The following is a 20,845-nucleotide window of genomic DNA, read 5'->3' as shown; positions in this document are numbered from 1 at the left end:
ACCTGCTGCTTTTCGTTTTTCGTTTTCATTTTGAGGGAAAAAATTGTTCCTCAGACTCTGATATTTACATGTTGTTAAAAGCAACGTGGTTGAATTCTATTCGCAGCTTCACCTTATTCTGCTTTACCTTGTTTCAACCAGGTCCAGAGCACACAGAATGTGCTGTCTTTTCACATTTTGGAAACACACTGTAGGGATGTGTACGAGTTGCTGCGTGAAGAAGGAATTTAATGACCCCTAGATGCTAGTGAGATGCTTGCAAAGTCCTGCATTTCGCATTCAGGTAGCACCGAGCTTCCCTATGCTAAACCGAAAGCTGACTTGTGTCAGGAACAGCACGACCAAAAAGACGAATTTGATAATGCAATTTTGGAAAAATCTGAAATTACTCCAAACAATATGATTAAACTTTATCAAAACACAATGAATGAAATCAAAGCTAAAAGTGACATAATGCCATTCAGTCATTATACCTACTATTTTCCGAAGCTGCGTTGGCCATGAAAGTGCATACTCTGGTATTCATTTAGCTCACAAAATTATGTAAAAAGAATCAAACAGAGAAACAAAAAGCCCACAGTGTGCACCAACCAATACAGAAACTCTAATCACAGAGCACACATTCAACACCAAGGGCCAGATGTACGACCTTTGAATTTTGTGACTCGCAAATTGCGACTAATTGTTGCAAAACTCAAGGTACAACAGTGTCTGATACAGTGTTTGCGATTCCCAATGGGGTCGCAAATTGCATGCCTCATGCATATTAATGAGGCTGTCGCAATTTGCGACCCCTTTGGGAATGGCTGGGACTCCCAGGGGTGGTGGCATGCTGGGGTCAGCAGACCACCATGTCCGGGACTGCTTTTAAATAATGCATTTTTTTTTTCAAATGCAGCCCGTTTCCTTTAAAGGAAAATGGGATGCATTTAAAAAAAGAAAAATGAAACTTTTCCGTTTTATTTCTTAGGGCAGGCAGTGGTCATTGGGACCACTGCCCGCCCTTAAAAAATATTTGCGCATGCATTTACAAAGGGGAAGGGGTCTCCTGGGGACCCTTTCCCATTTGCGAGTGCATCACCACCCTTCTGAGAAGGGTGGTAAACTGCATGTGTTTTGCGACCACAATTGTGGTCGCAAAACATTCATATATTGTTTGGAGTGTATTAGGAAGGGACGCCCTTAGAATGCCCCTTCCTAATAGCGAGTCGGTAAACCGATTTTGCGTGTCGCAAATTGTTTGCGACTCACAAAATAGGGTTTGTACATGGTCCACAAGTTTCTTGCGGTTGGATACGGGCCTAAAACCTCTTTGCAACCCCAAAAAACGGTCGTACATCTGGCCCCAGGGTCATTATTTAGTCATTGGTGGGCAGTTCTACATCACGCCATATTTAGAGTTCTCAGCCTGCCTAGTGGATATTTTGGCTCCTCTAAAGGCATGAGGTTTTGGTATATGGGTGGCATGTTTCCACACGCCTGCACTGCAACAGTTTTCTGTTTTTCAAAAAAAACAAACTCCCAAAGCAGGAGTTTGTTCTTAATGTTTTACCCAGCATGTAATTTGTTTTCCTTCTCTGGACCACAAGACTTTTCTAACAAAACCAGTGGTGGCCGGTCCATTGGGGCTGAGCGGCCACCCCCCCCCCACATTTTGCCCCTCACAAACAGTGTCTGTCAGGCTGAACAAAGGTCAGCCTGAGAGACACTGTTCATTTTCAGGTCAGGCATCCAGGAAACAGTCATGTGCTAAATGTGCAGGCTCCTGGCTGCCTGAACTGAACTTTGGTGGGCCGAGGATGTCACAGCTCCTGTAGGCGTGACGTCCTCAGCTCAGCTGCGGCCCTGCGGTCAGTAACAAGGGGTAACTTTTAAGCCCTGAGGCACCCAGGGTTGAGTGTCAATCAGTGACTCTTCATCACAGAGTGGGTGGGGTCAGCAGTCTCACTGACCCCATCCCACTATGTGATGAGATTGGGACTGATGCCTTCCCTCATTGGCTGACCTTGGGTCAGCCATTGAGGGAAGATGGCAGTCCCAAGCCTCCTGGGACCCCCGAGGCAGAGCTGCACGCAAGTGTGTGTGTTTTTAAAAAATGTATATTTGGTGCGTGCATGCTTGTATGTATCAATGTTTGGTAATAAGTGTTGTGAATGGATGTGTTTGTGTGTGTGTGTGTTTGTGAGTGTGTATGTGTATGTGTGCATGTGTGTCCTGGCCACCTCCATTCCTCCTAAACTTGCTAGCCACCACTGAAAAGTACATCGGAATATCCACCCTAAAGCGAAGGCGGTCTGAGGTACTTTGACTGAAGGTGCTATGTCAGTTGCGCTGTTGATCAAATGTTTTAGCCAATGAACCCCACAAGGGCACCACTGTCAGAAACACGGCGGGTCACCTGTTTCTAAATTAGAACTTGAAAACTGTGAGTTTTTGGGCAGACAAGGTACACCCATAAAGACTAATTAAGCCTCTTGTTCATGTAAGTGTAGGACCATTTAACTGTTGTACCCAAACTGTTGTACTCAAAACTCGATTGTTTAAAACTAATCTGTCTACTGTAAAACCAACATTTAGACTGTCTTGATTTGCAGGTTAGAGTACACTGTACCACTACTTAATAAAATAGTGTGTGACATTGCCGTACATTGATCAGGCAGTGAGATGAAGGTGCTCAGAAATCTCCAAACTATCTCTACAACACTGATGGACTCTCTCATGCCAAGAGATGCAGGGCTGCCAAGTGATGCCTCATAAATGAAGAATAGAACAATGTCCATTCAGAGGGGCTGGTACTTCTTACTAAAATTAGAACTTTAAGGGCGATTGAGTTACTTATTAGGTTGTAACCTTCCGAGTCCTAAGAATCCAAGCCCAGCTAATAGCTGGGCTTGGATTCTTAGGACTCGGAAGGTTACAACCTAACTTGTGTTATATATGCCATTTTGTCGATTTTAATAACTGTTATTTTTATGGCTACAGGCTTTGGTATCATGGGTTTATTATATTTACCTACTATGTACAGTCATCGTGTTTTAATAATATGCTATGTTGATATAACTGTTTCATATGAATTTTATTATGTATAGTATGTCTTTTATGATGAAAATCGAATAAAGACTTTTTTGACTGACTGACTGACTGTTACTTATTAGGTGCTACATTTTCACAGACTGTAGTATATAAAATGTGAGTCTTTTTCATACCGAGTACCCAGGAATCAGCTTGCCACAACATTATCCTGACTGCCACACGTACCACTTACTTGAATGAATCCCTACTGACCCCGTTATCATATAAAGAGATCGTGATTTAGGTCAGGGAAAGCTACTGCTTGACCTGAAGGCCTGGGCTTACTACACTTTCATTCTAGTCCTATCTGGTTATATGTGTGCTTTCCTGGATAGTGCCAGTAGGGTACGTCGAGGTGAAAGGTGATCTAAGCTGAACCATTCATAAATCAATTGAAGTCAATATGAAAGAACTATGAAGATAAACATATGTTCAGCAAATAAATGTTCACCATTTAATAACAATTGTCTGAAGCAAACCAAGGACAAGAAAAAAAGGGAACTCAGACAAGCAATCCTTTGTATACATTCTGTATTCATGAGTCAATTTTTAAACAAAGCAAGCTCTGTGTATTGAATCACTTTGTGCTAGTGTCAAGACAATGTGACAGAGACCAATCATAATATGTACTCAAGCTGAGTGGACATAAAGTGTGGCTGATGTACATAATTGAAGGCTAGAAATGCTCAACGCTAAGGTTTGTTAAACAGTCACTGTTAGACCTGGCCTCATTGGCGTGGGTTTCCCCTGTATTTTTGCCTTTACCTCTTATGTTTTTGCTGTGTGTTGAACTTCGTTTTGCTGGTGTAGATGCTCTGTGCACTTTGCCACTGCTGTTCAGTGGCAAAGTGCAAGTGCTCCCTTTGTAAATTACTGTTATGGATTTGTTTTTCAATTTCAAAAGACTTTATTTCGATCGCTTGAGATCACAAAAAACAAGTAACAATACACACACCAGTTAAAAAAAAAAAGCATATGACTCTAAAATGTGATCATTAAAACTACTACTTTCCACCTATTAAAGCAAAACCAGTTGCATAACTATTTATCATATAAATAGTGAAAAAGTACTATGATTAAAATATCAGTAAAATCTCAAAGATTATAAAAACATAATACAGTCATCAAAATGTTCCACACACTGTGTGATTAGGGCCGAGCAGTTTGTAACTTCTTTTTGCAATTACTTAAGGGAACAGTTAAAGCACCAACTAAGTTCTGGATTTTGTTACAAACTATAAGCTAACCCGCCCGGTCTAACATTTTGCTTGTGCATGAGTTTGTAGGAGGGTTCGCTGTATTGGGCGATCTTGTAGTCTTTTCCTGAATAAGCCACGCCCAGCTAAAAAATCAAGCAATGACTATGACAGTCGGAATAGTTGTGTCGGTCACCAGTATTCTCTGTGCAAGAGCACTACTTCTAACACCCATATTCTTGCATAATGGTTTCAGCCATTTGCGTCGTGACGCCTGATAGGCCTGGCAGACAAATAAAATATGAGAATAGGTCTCCTCCTGCCTCATACACAACTTACATTTATTATCATTTGAGTTGTGCCATTTGCATATAAATGAGTTTATGGGTAGTGTACCCACCCGAAATTGTAGATAAAGGCGTCTGTCCCTGGGTTTGGTGATAATGTCCCAGTAAGACTCATATTGGGGGCAGAGCTTATGCTCTAAAAATGTCCCTGTCAACGATGAAGATTCAGACATCGATATGTTCTTCCTCGCCACCATGGACCAATAGAGTCCCTTCATATCCTTTTTTGAGGGAAACTGCTGACCCTCTGGATCTTCCCATAAATGTCGCACACCCATATTTGTCAGAGTGGCTTTGATGTTTTGTAGCCATTTTATTTTACAAGATGTGTCAGATGCCCATACATCTTTTAAAGCGGAGGCATAGTGCTGCAGCTCTGGAGTAGTCCACAGTCTACGCCAATACGCTATGGGGCGAAACTTTGCTACATCGTCCAATCCCCTACACCCTAGGTCACAGTAGACAGGCTTTATGGGGGTCCTCTGTGGAACGCCAATGACGTTTCTCAGAAACTTGTTTTGAGCTAGGGTTAGTGGAGCTAAATTGTCGAAACCCCAAAGCTCTGCCCCATAGGTAACAGAAGCTATAACTTTAGAATTGTAAATTTTTAACAATGGGAGCATGGGCTGGGTCTTCGAAGACTTGAACTCTTTCAACAAGGCTCCTGCCAAATGACGGTGTTTGAGTGCCAGGGTTTCTATTTCCGGCTTCCAGTTAAGTTTATTCCCTAGTGTTATCCCCAAGTAGTTAAAAATGTCAGTTTGATCAAGTAGGGCATCATTAAGAGATACCCTTCCCTTAATGGCCTGACGTCTATGGAGGACCATGAACTTTGTTTTGTCTGCATTTATTACCAGGCCACGCTTATTACAAAATCCTTCGAATCTCATTAGTGTCCTCTACAGACCACTCTGCATTTTAGAAATTATGAGGGTGTCGTCGGCAAACATGAGTATGGGGATTTTAACTCCTGCAAGTGATGGTGCGTCCGTAGGGAGCAAGGAAAAGTAATCGACTAACCCATTGATTGGTTTTTATGTAATTGACTTATTTGATTTAGCAATCGGTCCCTAGTACAGTGCACTGTGTGTGCCAAGAGTCTGTAAATCAAATGCTGCTAGTGGACCTGCAGCCCTGATTGTACCACCCTCCTAAACAGCCTTTAAATGTAACTCAGATCTGGCACTGCAGTATCTGTGCGCAGTTTGGTACTGCCATGTCGACTTGTCAGGTCCTCCCATTCTTTCTTCTTACATGTTAGTCACCCCTAAGGTAGGCCCAAGGTACGCCTGTGGGCAGGGTGCAGTGTATGTGAAAGGTAGCCCTGATGTGTGTAGAATGTCCTCATAGTGAAATACTGCCAATTTCGTTTTACACTATTGTAAGACTATCTGTCCCCATATGATTGAATGGGGAGTTTGCTCATAACATTTAATGAGTATTACTGCCCATGGGAACAAGATAGGAAAATGAGGTTTGATATTCCTGCACTCAGAATGTTGAGATGCATCTTTAAGTGAGGGTGATTTTTACATTCTGGGTTTGAAAAAAACACTTTTAGAAAGTAGGTAGTACTTCAAGAGAACTTCAAGAGGAACCTCTGCCAAGGAGAAGAGCTGGAAGAAACAGGAGGAGTACTGCCCCTTTGCTGTGTGCTGTCTGGGGTTGGGCTGCAGTAGGTGTTGCTGCCATGGAGAGGAACTGTGTGTGCATCCTGATTGAGAAGTTTCTCCATGGGCTTGGAAGTGGAACTTGCCCCCTGTTCAACTGGTTCCAGGCACAGCAAAGACCTCACCATCCTTCTGGGCACCATCTCTGGAACCGCTGGTTTCAGTCACCGTAGAAGACAACGGCAACTGACTCTGTCACCGAGTCCGTCACAGGATTCCCTGTCCTGAAGGCCCTGCAGAAGGCACTGCCGTACTTTGCACCGTGTCCTTGGCCTCATCTACACCGTATTGACGATCATCACCGAGCTGTGGCTGTCACTGCATCCTGTGGGCACCTCATTCTGCACCGCCTCATTTCACCCTGCCTGGAAGTCACTGACACCGTCGCTGCCTGACTGGTACATGAACCTGCAACCTGCCAGCACCGCATAGAGTACCGCCTCACCCCCACCGTAAGTTTTGCGCTCACCAATGCCGTCTGGATGACCGTCACTGAGCCGCTGCCTGCACCGCATGGTGAGGGCATTGCCCCCAATGCCGCTTCCATTGGTTTGCACCGCAACCACGACGGTTACACCTGACCGATCGTACCATTGTGTCGGCCGCAAAGAGTAAAGGTACTGTTTTCGAGTCTGTCTTCTCTTTAGCTGACCCCCCACCGATGAAGTCAGTGGGAATTGTGATACTCTGTCGCTTTCAACATTGAGGTTGCCCCAGACAGGGCTACCGACTCGGAAGAACTGTGTTTTCCAGCTATTTTTGCAATTCAAAGGTTATCTTGCAAAGTGAACAATTTTTACAGTATTGTATTGTGGATTTTTTACGGTTTTAGTCTTGTTTGGTATAGATAATGTTTTACTTATTTTTCTAACTGGTGTGGTGTACATTTGTAATGTTTTCACTGTGTTACTGTAAGCATGCCCAAATGTTATACACACTGCCTCTGAGATAAGCCTGTCTTCTTGTGCCAAGCTACCAAGGAGTGAGTAGGGGTTATTTTAGAAGTGTATCCCCCTTAGCCTGACTAGGAAGAAGGGCCCCCTACTTGGACGAAGTTGAAAACCATTGTCAATTAGAGATCCCCATTTAGAACCTTCACCAATTACACAGTATGCTATTTTTGCAAGGAAGCAACTCACATACAACCAACTGGAGTAGTGTCTACATGAAAATGTTAATGTTTAAATCTCTAAATGCTGTCCATGTGTGGATCTATCATCAGGAAAACATAGTCACTTTCAGCTTGCCATTGTATCTGATGATGGTAGAAGGACGTCAACATCTGGAATCATACTAAGATTTGGCAGCCACAAGAAAGGAACCACTAGAAAGGATTTCAGCACTGCAAAAACAGATAGTCAGGTATGGACTTGCGGTCTAAGGCAACATGTTATATAGATCACGTAAAGTCAAAAGGGCAACAGTAATTTTCTAGTAGATTTACTGCTTGAAATCCAAGAGAGTTCTGGAACCACTAAATTCACAATCACAGTGGTGCTCCAATTAATTAGGAACCAAGCTAAAAAACAGCAAAACAAATTATGAACGTTCACACATCAGCACTCAGCTGGGTGCATTTGTTTTGCTTATCATGGTTAGAGAACTAATAAATCTAGGAACTTGATGTTGCTCCTCGAAAAGGAGTCAGATCTGTCTTGCAAAATATACACTGAACACGTGCAGCATAAGAATAACTCAGAACAGTTTTACCAAAAAGACTTCCCAAGCTTCCTCACTTGAAATAGGACCAAGCAAGAAACTGTAAAACACCCTTTGTGTTATTCCTGGCTCCAGGGAGGACTGGCTCTTCCCACTACAACAACGACCATCCGTGATTCTCAAACTGCTCTTCACATGGAAAGTCTCCTCCTCTTGGTCACCTCAATCGTGAATGGAACACTTCACACTAGGATTCGAGAAGATAACCTGGTCCCAGTTTCCGGCCTGCACCTATTCATGGTGATCCTAAACTTGTGACTTTCCTCTGGTCCAGTGCAAACAAATACATGTGAACAGTGCGTTCTGCTTTTTTTGTACTATTTTCAATAAAAAGCTTGAAATGAGATAGCTCCAGTTCTACTAATTGGTTTGTGTCATTCTGGTGTCATTTTACTTTTTAAATGTACTCTATTTTTTGATTTGTTGTGGGATTTTTCTTGTGTTGTGTTTACACTTTACTACTGTTTGTGTGCTGCGTAAATACTCTACACATTACAGCCTGGCTGTTATTGTGCCAGGCAACCAGGGGGTAAGCACAATTTAATTTAGTGACTTTTTAGTGAGGATTGTGGTTGTTGCCTAAGTGGGGCTTCTACTACTCTCCATCGAACAACCCAATTTCTCACAACATGTAATCAATATGTGGTCAACCTTCACATTTTCTGACGGGTTGTCCAGCCTCAAAGTACATACAGAGAGGGAATATAAATGTGCATGAGCAGGATATTTGGATTCAAATGTCTTGCAACCGCTCCTTCAATGTTATTGTTGTTTTCAAAATCTTTCCCTGTTTTACACTAAGGGGACGCAGCCCAATGACTGCCCTACATCTGCCCAGCATGCTAGGAAATGTTCATGACGTCATTATTCAAACTTCAGTCTGCTGTGCTGTTGCCTCAGAATTTTTTTTACCTTCCAAACTTTAAAGGTAGACTTCTGATTAGCATTGAGGATATCAGTCTGGCCTCTCTCTATTCTTCAGTCTGGAAACATCATTTGAATTCCTTAACATGGGAATGATGCAACCAGTCTTTGAAATTCGCAAAGTGGCCTACAATTCTGAAGGGGCTTTAGTTTTCTAGCTGGGGAATACAACGTTTCTCTCCACCCTTCCTGGCAGCTGGAGAGTGAATGTCAATAGTGGGAGACTCAGAAAACACATTTCAGAGACACATATTTAGAATAATTTAGCTTCGTTAAAACTGACCTTAGATGTGACTTTTAGACCCATGCTAATGTAAACTGACATCGTCTTTGATGATTGTACCGTACACTAATTAAAAGTTGCAATTTAATAAATTTTAGACATAAAGCGCACAAACTGAAAAACACTACAGGTTATACACGTTTTACTCTAAAGGAAAGGTGTATTTCCTTTTGGTACTCCAATGAATTACAAGGTCTTGACATATCTATGCCCCTGGCACCTGTAATGTATGCTGATTACCAACCTGTATGCAGATGACAGCCTAAGTCGGACAACAGTTCTCCATACTAAGCCTGCACATGAACACTCATGGTTACACATGTCTTGCCCAATCTATCCTGAGATCATTGCCTTAGCTGTCTGCAGGCAGCTGGCCCTAAGATAAAAGTGAAGGACTGGAAGTTATAGCTCATAACCTATTTTCCAGAATTATTACAGAGAAAACGAGAGCTCGTGAGGTGGGATAGAACCTATAGCCTCTTAAAACCTATTTGAAAACACCTTTAAAAAGATGGGGTTCAGGGATGAGTTTTGTGGTCATTCTATCAAAAACAATGTTCTTAACTAGCAATTTGACATTATGCCTTCCTTTATTTACCAACAAAAACAAAATGTTGAAAGCGCCAGCCTCACCTGGCACTGAAGAGTGAGTAGCTTGGGGGGGGAGCAGGTAGCCTGGTCATTCCATCATATCTATCTTGTTTAGTACTGAACTGCGTAGATCTCTCTTCTTGTTCCCATCATGTGCTACCGCTATTTTCACCATATTGTAATCCGGTAACGGTGCCTAAAATATTATCCTGTTCTAGCCATGCAAATTTTTTTTTTATTGAATCGTTTCTTGCCTGCATATGGCGAAACTCCAACTTTCACAAGGCAGTTATCAAACACTAAAAAAAGACTCACTGAATTTTCTGAGAATAGCAGAATTATCATAATCTAGCATGAACAAGGACGTCATCTATTTGGACACATGCAATAATGATGTATGAATTATGAATATGTGTCCTATATGAGTCTAATACAGGCACTTGTATTGAAATAAGGTGTCCGGTTGATGCAAAAAGTAGGGCTGGGGGGTGCTCAGAGAGTTGCCGAAGAACTGCAGAATTTTGCGAAGTTCCGCCGGTAGGTGGATTTGCTCGGCCATCCCAACTTTCATCATCCCAAAGATTGGTTATGGTTTCTAAAAGAACAAAATGGATAAAGCTTGAACCATGTAAAAATGACGTAAAGCTCAGCACACAGCTTTGTGGATTCTGTTTGAGCTGGGAACAAAATATCTATAGAGACCAGTGAGCAGTGTGCGGTGCCCATAGTGAGCTGTGCATGATTCACGGCTCATGCCCTGGAGCCCTTCCCTTCCTTCTTTCAATCTCCTAGCAACATAACACTGTCTGCAGGAGTGAGACAGAGCCTGCCCATGGCACTTTGGCCTGCAGTATTTTGTGCGGGAGATGGCATCGAAGCCCTGGCTGTGAGGAAAGGTGGAGTCACGCCGGCTCCTCGTGATGAAACTGCGCAGCACACCAACGAGGGGGAGATGGAGGAGAAATTGTGGCTGGGATTTGGTCCTTGAAGAAAGGAAACCTCTTATCTGACCTGTCTTATTCTTATAGAATTAATCTCTTGTATACTACATAAACCCCCAAAGGTGCAAAGTTACTCAGAAAACATTTTCATTTTTTATATAAGATATTTATTATTTACTTTTTTTTATAAAAGAGACAAAGATATACATGACAGAGTATTCATGATTGTTAGGTAGGCATCTAATTCATATATAGAGCATGCACTGTGTTTCCTCATAAATTAAATTTCATAAGTGCTTGTGAACATGGATCAAAACTATATAAAAAAACTTTTGTTTAGAGACCCCAAAAAGAAAATCAAAGAAACCGTCACATCAACATTCTCACCTATCATTCACTCCTGCATACTAACAAACATTCTCAATAGGTAAATTTTCATTAAAAACCAACAAACCATCTCTTGAAAAAGATCCTACTTCAATTCTAATACAAACAAAATTAGTGTGTATCCATAAATTTATGACAGTTCTTATTATGTCCTAGAATTCTGAAGTCATGACGTTTTAAGTCGAATTCTTCAGAGGATCTCCCAGAGTGTGGTTGGTGTTTCTGGTCGACGTACGTTTCGGAGACTGACTATAAGTACCACGTTTCCTTCTTCAGGACCAGTATGTTCTTACAGATGTCTTTTAATATCTGAACGGCGAAAAAATAGGGGTTCTCTCTATGTGGGAGTACAGAAAAAAAGTTTTGCATGTATGAGAGTCAAACTTGCAACTGGGGGTAAGTTAATTTTCAAATAGTCTTATATATAAGTGCTCTAGCTTAGTTAGAGCCAAAGCAGCTAAAAATTAGTATTAGAAGCATCACTATATCGTTTCCAACAAGTTTGCAAACAGAAAAAAAGGGATAGTGCCCATGTAGTGAGTGACCCAATGGTGCTTCAAAGTACAAAAAGGCGTGCCATAGGAAAAGTTAAAACCTCCATGAGCTTGCTATGAGTCACATGGACTAGGTAGAAAAAGGGGAGAGTAAAAGAAAGGAGGTATAGACGTAATATTCGCCTACGTGTATTTGTTGGCTTGGCCTCTGATATCCAAACACCTGTTCCGGGCTCCCACTGATATAATGGGTACGATGGTATTCTAGAGGTCTATAGAATACAAATAGGGTAGAGATATACCTTATAATTCTGAGCTGATATTAGTCATTATACTACGAAAAAACATAGATTTAAGGTTGTCTCACCCTTTATGAGTTTATTGTGTATATCTTGGCATGTGAGGCCATTGCTCATTCTTACATGCTGTATGTTCAAAAACACAACGAAAAACGATTGGTCCCACTGTGTCTGATAATTATTTCAATTTCATCTAAGGATAAAAAGTGAAAGTATATATGTATCAGGGATACAATAGCACAAAGATCCTTCAACAAAGGTTAGATTAGGGTACCTTGCGATGCTTACCCAAATTATTTAAATAAGTCCTTAAACAGATGTACTGCATGTCAATCCTGTTGGCCTGCGCAGTTTTACTCGTTGTGTTCAGGGGTACAATCTAAAAAGGGGAGAGGAACCAAGAGTTTGCTATCGCAATCTTGTCAGTTAAATGGATGTGCAGTCAGCGATGTTATTACTGGAGGGAAACCTATGTTAATGGTGACCTGGTGATGTCTTTAATGTCATAAATGCTCAAGCTGAGATGGCTTCAAGCAGCTAAGCATCAGGTGCGGGTTTTTAGAGGTGACCTATCCACTGAGCATATTAACAGTACTAAGTATGTGGGTTCTGATGGTAAGCTTTGCACACGCTATATGCAGGACGTGTACATATTACATAATAAGTAGAATTAAAACCAGGATACACATTAATATATGATAGCTGTATCCAAATCGTGTGGACATTGCGGGGAAGACACAACTAACGCCTGCAGTCACATGCAGGTATACACGTGCAGCGTAAATCTTAGTATGTGTACTGTACAGGTGCTACTGTGGTCGCGAGGTCGGAGTTGGCAGTGTACATTGCCCATTAGGTTGTGTATTTTTTAAGCAGTTTCTATTTCTTCCACACACTCATGTGTCAATTCGTGAGCGGCTATGTCCAAAGTGGTTAGTCGTTGCGCAGAAAGACAATTTGAATGAGCGGTCATACGTAAATATACACGTGCAAAACAGTTTGGTGGGACCCCTACGGTCGCGGGATAAAAAACGAGACAAAACCCTTTAAGATGAAAATCCTCGATATTTACTTTCTATTTATCTCAATTAGTTAAGTTATTGGGACTCGCATTGTCCTTACCTCCTAGCTAGCGTCGCTTGTCGTATTCCTCATCGCGGGAGTATGATGGTGGCCGTGTATTTGTTTGAAAGGCACTGCGATCACGTGTTGCAACGTGAGAGTCAGGTGGCGTACGCGTTCGTATGATAAGAACAATCCGAGTGTCACAGTCAGCGCCATCTTTGGATGGTATTTGAATTGATGAAAAGACGTGGTACTGGCCGGATACATGATAATTGAGGTTGACAAATACGAAAATCGATTAGTCCGAGATAGTTACATGCAGATGTATATTACTCAACTTTATGTGGAGAATATCTTTGGCCATACATGTTCTGGTATAGGACGTGTGTATATTGGTGCTAGTCCTATATTGAAAGGACTGCAAAAGCGAATTTGATGTCTAGATAGTAGGCAGTCATTCTAAGCGCTGGCATTGTTTTAATGCTGGCTCTATATAGCGTGCAAAGACACACCAATATTACAGTCTCCGGGAGCTAATGCGGGCGCCATCTTGGAATGGTCTAAAGTGATCTGGATTAGAGAACAGATCCTCACAGTGCGGCATACCATCTCTACAGTTGCTGTGCTACCGGTGCGATAACTTGAGAAAATATAGCAGAGCCATCATAAGCTAATCTGGGATGAGTGTTGATAATGAACAGCACGGCTATTTCTCATTGTCTATGTTCTATAGGACAGACCCAGTATTATAAAGTGTGGATGGTATTGAGCTGAGCAGAGTCTAACCAACAGAAACAGAAATGATAGAGGGCCAGGTAAGTTGGAAGTCCACCAATGCAAGATTGAAAATACAAATTGGCAGACATATTACAGAAATCTAAAGGGTTGGGAACAGTATATGTTAATTATTCTGTGACTAGCCATATTATTTCCTCGTTCAGACCTTTACGTACAGTGTCCAGATGAAAGGTCCAGAATGTTTCACGCTGTTTTCTGGTTTTGGCTGGGTCCTTGCCTGGTACTGTCTTGACCTTTTCTATAATAATCCATGTTATTTCTGTTTCCTTATGGTTGCAATCAAGGTAATGTTTGACCAAGGGAGCTTGTAACTTTTTTGTTCTTATCGCTGATTTATGTTCCGAGAGTCTCAGCCGAAACTCTCTGGATGTTTCCCCTATGTAGCCAAGGCCGCATGGGCATAATATCAGGTAAATAACATTTGAGCTCCTACAGTTGGTCATTTGTTGTAGTTTACCCGATTTTTCGCCATATGTCCAAGTTTGTGAAACTATGGCGTGTTCGCATGCATGGCAGTTGCCACATCTGTGGTTACCTATTGGTAGTGGTTTGCCATCCAAGGTGGTTTGTCTGGTCTTGTTTTGTGGTTGAAACCTACTGTGCACCAATTTATCTTTAAGGTTGGAATTCCTCCTGAAGGCTACTATAGGTTTGTGTATGGTGTCGGTATCTTCCTTGGTATTCAGGATTTTCCAATTTTTATCCAAAATCTGTTTGATTTTATGGTTGATATTCGAATGGTCTACCACGCATACAAGTTTGTCTATTTTCTCTTTGGGTTCATTACTGATAAGGGCATCTCTGTTATAGTATTTAGCCCGTTTGAGTGACTGACGTATCAGTCTTCTCGGGTAGCCTCTGAGAAGGAGGCGTTCTTGGAGAGATTTGGCATGTTCCATGAACTCTGTGATGTTGGTACAGTTTCTCCTAATTCTAAGAAACTCCCCAAAGGGAATGGAATCTTTTTGGCATGGTGGATGGTAGCTCGTATGCTCTAAGATGGTATTTTTGGCTGTTGGTTTCCTGTATAGGCTGACTTCTAAATGCCCTTGGTTACCTATAATCCATATATCTAGGAATTCAACTTTGTCAGCGGAGTATTTGCCAGTAAATTTCAAGTTGTGATCATTTAGATTTAGCCAAGATATGAAATCCAGAAGATCAGATTCTGGACCTGTCCAAATAAAAAAGATGTCATCTATAAAACGATGCCACTGTGTGATATTCTCAAAAAAAGGTGCAATCTCATTGAAGATATGTTTGCGCTCAAATTCTCCCATAAAAATGTTCGCTACACTTGGGGCACAGGAAGCCCCCATACTTGTGCCTTTGATTTGTTGGTAAAGGTCTTGTTTGAACTCAAAATAGTTATGTTGTAACACAATTTTGAGACATTCCAAAATAAACCCATCAGGTCTATCCCCAGGTGTCCTGGCCAGGAGGGCTGCCACCGCCTCTATAGCCAGGTCCTGGGGAATATTGGTGTATAAAGACTCAATGTCCAGGGTAACAAGTAGTTGTGTATTGCAGTTGAATGGTTTATGTTCCAATGTTGCGATCATATGTCCTGTATCTTTAATATATGAGGTGTACTGGGTGGTTAGAGGGCAAACAAAGGTATCTACATATTTTGACAGTGGTTCCGTACATGAGTTTATAGAAGAGATGATGGGTCTTAGTGGTGGATCCAGGATGTCTTTATGAGTTTTCGGGACTCCATAGATTGCTGGTGTAACAGTGTTAGTTCTGTTAAGATAGGCTAATTCTTTCTGGCAAATATATCCATCAGCAAAGGCTTTAGTCGTAGTGGTGTTTATCAAGTTCTTAAGTTGATCTAAGGACCTCATGTTAGATTGTTGGTAGTGTTCTGGTTTTTTTAGCATGTTGTTGATTTTATCAACATACTTGGTTGTATCCATTATTACAATTCCTCCTGCTTTATCACACGGTTTTATTGTGATGTTGGAGTTATTCTGCAGATTCTTTAATGCCTCCTTTTCGTTAGCAGTCAGATTAGAATTTGGTTTAGGGATAAATTTGGTTATCCTCTGAAGTTCTTTGATGACAGTTTTCTCAAAGATATTAACTTCAGGTCCCACCATATCTAAAGTTGGTGTAAAAGTAGATGGAAGTTTGCAGCCAGAATAGTTAAGTTCTGGCTCCATCGTGGTGGTGGAAGCAAAAAACTTCGCTTCCGTCGACGGAAAGAGCGGTGTTCCCTTCCTGAGCGGTTGCCAGGTGGAGGTTATGGTCCCACCCAGTTTTCACGGGTGAAGTTGAGACGCTAAGCTGACGCACACCTATCAAGCATTTCGTGTTTGTTCGCAGTATCCTTTTTCTGTGTAGGAGTCACACAGCTTTCATTTTGTGCAGTAGCTTTTGTGGTCCTGATGAAAGCCTAGCCTTGTTAGGCGCTGCGGCTGAAACATGTTGACCATCATTTGTTGTTGATTCACCATAGTCTACACTGTTGACTGTTGGTGTGCACTATTTTAATCTGGGTCTGGTACGGCTGTGTGAAAAGAAAAAAAAATTTCAGCAATCATCTTCATATTTCATTTGCCGTCCCTGAACTAGTTTTAACACACTTTCTTCACTGCATCCTTTATCTAACAGCACTGCACCCCTCACTCATACCAATTAGCTCATCATATGTGGATTTAGTCCATCCTCTAGTGTACTAATAAAACATCCCTGAGCTCCTCCCTCTCAGAGAGGGGGTTGTAGCCCCCAGAGAAACTAGGATTTTTCTCTGGGAGGAGAATCCCATATGATGAAGCATGTCACCTAGGGTGAGTGAGAGTTTACGTCCTCAAAAGGGATTGCCCTTTGACTTAGTCGACTGGGCCTAGTCCGTGCTATATACTTTACAATCTCACTAAGACCTTCAATAATGTTCCCAACATATAGTCTGTCAGATTAAAATGGTATCAGACATTTGAATATCACTCTGGTGCCCGCCTCTCAGTGCATGAAGCAGACACACTTGTTTGAGATCATCGATCATCTGTTCATTCATGGTGACACCTAGAGATAGTATTTACTAACTCCAAGGAGTACCATCTTAGTTTGACATCACATTACAATTCATAGCAGGATAACATGTTCAGTGTTTGCAACTCATTCCAGATATTGCAATTACCATACGGGTTGCTGAAATGGAAGCAGATCTTAAAGCAGACACGACTTTGCTTCTAATACTTAAGTTCTGAAGCCAGAAACCACATGCTGCAGTATAAGCCTCAATCAGGGAAAACTATCCAACATGTGTTGTCTCAAAGAAGTACGTTTTTATCGATACTCATGCAGCTAGACAGTAATTACTAGGCTTTGTTCATAAATTAATGGTTCTGAAACTTTTTATTGAATGTGATGCCTTCTGTGGGGTGTATCATTTGCTAATTGGAATGACCTCCAATGGTCAAGGGAGTGTGATCAAACGAAACCTACCGTCTACTGCGTTATAAAATATCTCAAACATTGATGCATAAAACCACATTCTTCTATAACTGTTAGTGATGCATGAGATGTGACCACATCTATGCATTTACCAATGTGAGGCTGCAGCTTTTGACAAGCCTGAGAAAAATTATTTTCCATAAATAAATGAAGGTCAATTAGCATCATTATGCCAAACTTGAAATTCCACATGCACTGACATTTGTGTTAGCTGTAGAAATGTAGGTCCTTGCATTGACACATATTTTGACAAAGTGGAATACAACATTGCTCAACAATCTAGGAGTGATTGTTGAGAACATAACCTGTTACTACCAGAAACATGGATGCTGGTTGCTTACATAGTCCCTGTTAACAAACAAGCCATTCTCATTAATTCAACTGGTAGATCTGAGGTTGATCAGATTCTCTGATTCTCAGTGAAATAGTAATCAAACTGTTCTGCAACTCTATGGAAGTCCAAAGCCCAACTCCTTAGTTGTCCTGATTCTGCCATAGTATTGCCTACTATGACTGCACAGCAACTTTATCTCACTCATGCCAATGTTAGTTCCACATGCGCAACATCTTTTACAACGATTCCAAATTTGATCCAAGCATCGCAAATTGTCAGTAAATATAGCAAAAGGCAAGGTGGTGTTCCATTTCACATGGACTGAAATATACTTCATAACATGGATTCCTTTCTGAGGGAAGTCTAAGACCAAAGTGGTTAGAGCATTCGAAATATCATCAGAACATTGACAATGGATTTATTGAGGTTGCAGTCCTAGTGAATGCCTAGAAAGTCGTGGACATGAAGGCAATGGATTTGGTGTTATCATCTGCCTCCTAAATTACAAACACCTCTAAAAGAGCCACAGTGGAGTGATAGATTTCCTTGTTTACATTACTGGTTGGGATGGGAAGCATCGAGCTTTGATGGTGCTCAAGGATTCCACATTTTTAATATGTCCCTCATCCTTTTCTGTCTCCCCAGTCTCACAGTGTGAGGAATCAAATGGTAACAATGATATGGCACAAGTTTCACCACAACACTGGGGAAAGTATTCAGGCTCTTCACCTTCCAGCCCGCCTCCAATGGATGACATTAATGGCTCAGAATGCAGCAAATCTGGTGAGTAAGAGAAACCCAGATGATTTATTTTCCACTTTAGCTCTTCATCAAACTTTCATTGCTAGTCAGCTGATTTCCATTGCGTAGCATCATGTTCTATCTGCTTTCCAATTATTGATGCATTGTCTCAACATATCCATCACACATCCTCAGGTCATTTTGTACATGACACAGGTATTTTGTTGTTGTCTGGTTTGGTCTTGATAACCAACGCTGTGCATAAGGCTAAGCCATTTTTTTCCATTGACTACATTTTGAGACATATAGTAACCTCTGCTGCTCTTACAGTTCTTCCCATTTTACAGCTCACTGTCTTGTAGGTTCTATTATAACATTAAAGTACTACGCATATCAACCACAGCAGTATTCAAAGAGCATCTCAGATAGTGCCCTTTGCCCATTGTAGCAGTTATAGACGTCATCTCTGTTAGAATCCGGGTTCTCTGGTTGGCACAGGTAGGTACTTGTGACAAACAGGGAACCTTTCCTCTAGTCAGGGTAAGGGGTTACACTTCTAAAATAACCCCTGCTCACCCTCTAGGTAGCTTGGCACGAGCAGACAAGGCTTATCTCAGAGCGTTATAGGTTAAGCATGTGTGAACACATACATTAACCAAGTGACAACACTACAGATGGACACCACACAGGTTTTTATATTAAAAATAAGGATTCTTTATATAGATTTACCACAAGACCATTAAACGACAAAAATACACAATACTGTTACTTTAGATGGTAGAAGTTTGCTTAGTTCTCTTAAGTTCTTAAATGCGACACTTTAAGTCAATGTACCTTAGATGCGACACGCAGGGCAACAAAAGTGTTGCAACGATGCTGATGCGATGAAGTTTTTGGTGCAAAGAAATAAAGACGTGAAGATCTTCCAGATACGTTACGCTTCTCCGATGTTGCGAGAAGTCTCGTCTCGATGCGTCGGCTGCAGCGGCATCACCTCTTTACGCGATGCGATGACAGCGGCCTTGGCAGCGGCACTCTTCTCCGACGTTTGCGAGACGCTTCCGCTCGATGCGATGCTGCAGCGGCGTCACCCCTTTACGCGATGCGACGACAACAGCTCCGACGGCGGCACGCTTCTCCCTCTTGAGTCGCGCTTCCAGCTCCTTGCGACACGCAGTCCCTCAGAAGGCCCAACAACAGCAGCAGGCACTTCCAAAGAACTCTGGGGAGCTGGGGGGTGAAGTCCACTGGTCCTGGGAATTCATTCAGGGGGCAAGCTCAGCACAAGCCCTTGGAGATCTTTTAAGCACAAGTTGAAATAAAGTCTTTGTAGTCTTTCTCCTCTCCTTCCAGCAGCAAGGCAACCACTGCAGGCCAATCCCCCAGGTCAGGGACAGTACTCCTCCTTACAGCTTTCCCAGTTCCTTCTCCTCAGGCAGAGGTTCTTCTTGTCAAGCAAGATCTAATTTCTTGGGAGCAAGGTCCCAATACTTATACCCCTAATTCCTTTGTTCCTCTGGGGTAGAGGGTCCTTTGCCCAGTCCAAACCAGTTCTTGAGCACTTTGTTGACATGACTCTGCCTTTCTATTCAGGGTGCAGGGCAGAGACATCAGCCGCTCCACAGGAGGCGGAGCCAGCATTGTGGTGGAAGAGCACAGCCCTATTCAGAGTCCAGGTGCACTCCTCCCACCCATCTCGATGTCAATCTCTCTATTCACCACCAGGCTACCTAGCCCTGCCCCTCTGGGTTTCCCCAGCCCTGTCACTCACACAAACCAGAAAGGCAGATACACATCATAGCAGAGGCGGGCTGAAATGATTAGGCAAGCAAATACCAACTTTCTAAAAGTGGTATTTGCAAACACAGAATATTAAAATAAACTTTACTAAAAGATGTATTTTATTATTCTGAGTTCAGGCATACTAAACTCTAATTTCTACCATGTTCCCTGGGTCTGTTAGGATCATAGGATGTAACAATTCTAACAGCCCATTCTGGCCTATGGGAACAGGTAGCCTTGCAATAGTGAAAATCGAAAATGGCTGTAATTCACTATTAGGACATGCCACACACATCCGGGCTTGTCCTACCTTATGCTTACAATGCACCCTGCCCTTGGGCCTACCATAGGGGTGACTAATATGAAGTTAAGGGAAGGTTTAGGGACTGGGAAGTGGGTGCACTTGCCCAGTCAGCATGACAGTACCGGACTGCACGCAGGTTCTGCAATAGCAGACCTTAGATACATTTTACCAGGCCGCTTCTGTGGGTGGCACAACCAGTGCTGCAAGCCCACCAGCAGCATTTGTATTTACAAGCCCTGGGCATTCCTGGTGCACTTTACTGGGGTCTGTCTGACAGTAAACCAAATAAGCCAATCATGGAATCCAACCAACATATACATTTTAAATAGGGAGAGCATATGCACTTTAGCACTGAACAGCAGTGGTAAAGTGCCCAGAGTCATAGAATAGCCAACAACAAGTCAGAAAAAGTACAGGTGGAAGGCGAAAAGTTTAGGGA

At 42.1% G+C, this 20,845-nt stretch overlaps 1 protein-coding gene across 2 annotated transcripts in view; it reads left to right on the top strand.

Moving 5' to 3' along the window:
* KHDRBS2 (KH RNA binding domain containing, signal transduction associated 2) overlaps positions 1 to 20,845 on the top strand; it is a 1,521,990-nt gene that overhangs the window by 183,848 nt on the left and 1,317,297 nt on the right. The window contains exon 2 of one of the 2 annotated variants that reach the window (XM_085609194.1): positions 18,225 to 18,362. The exons of the other annotated variant lie outside the window; for it this stretch is intronic. Coding sequence (XP_085465320.1) covers positions 18,225 to 18,362 — 138 coding nt within the window. The remainder of the gene's footprint in view (positions 1 to 18,224; positions 18,363 to 20,845) is intronic. 2 annotated transcript variants of the gene reach the window in all.

The sequence above is a fragment of the Triturus cristatus genome, chromosome 6, assembly GCF_964204655.1.
Source record: "Triturus cristatus chromosome 6, aTriCri1.1, whole genome shotgun sequence".
Taxonomy (NCBI): domain Eukaryota; kingdom Metazoa; phylum Chordata; class Amphibia; order Caudata; family Salamandridae; genus Triturus; species Triturus cristatus.
This window is presented reverse-complemented; position numbering and strand designations above follow the sequence as displayed.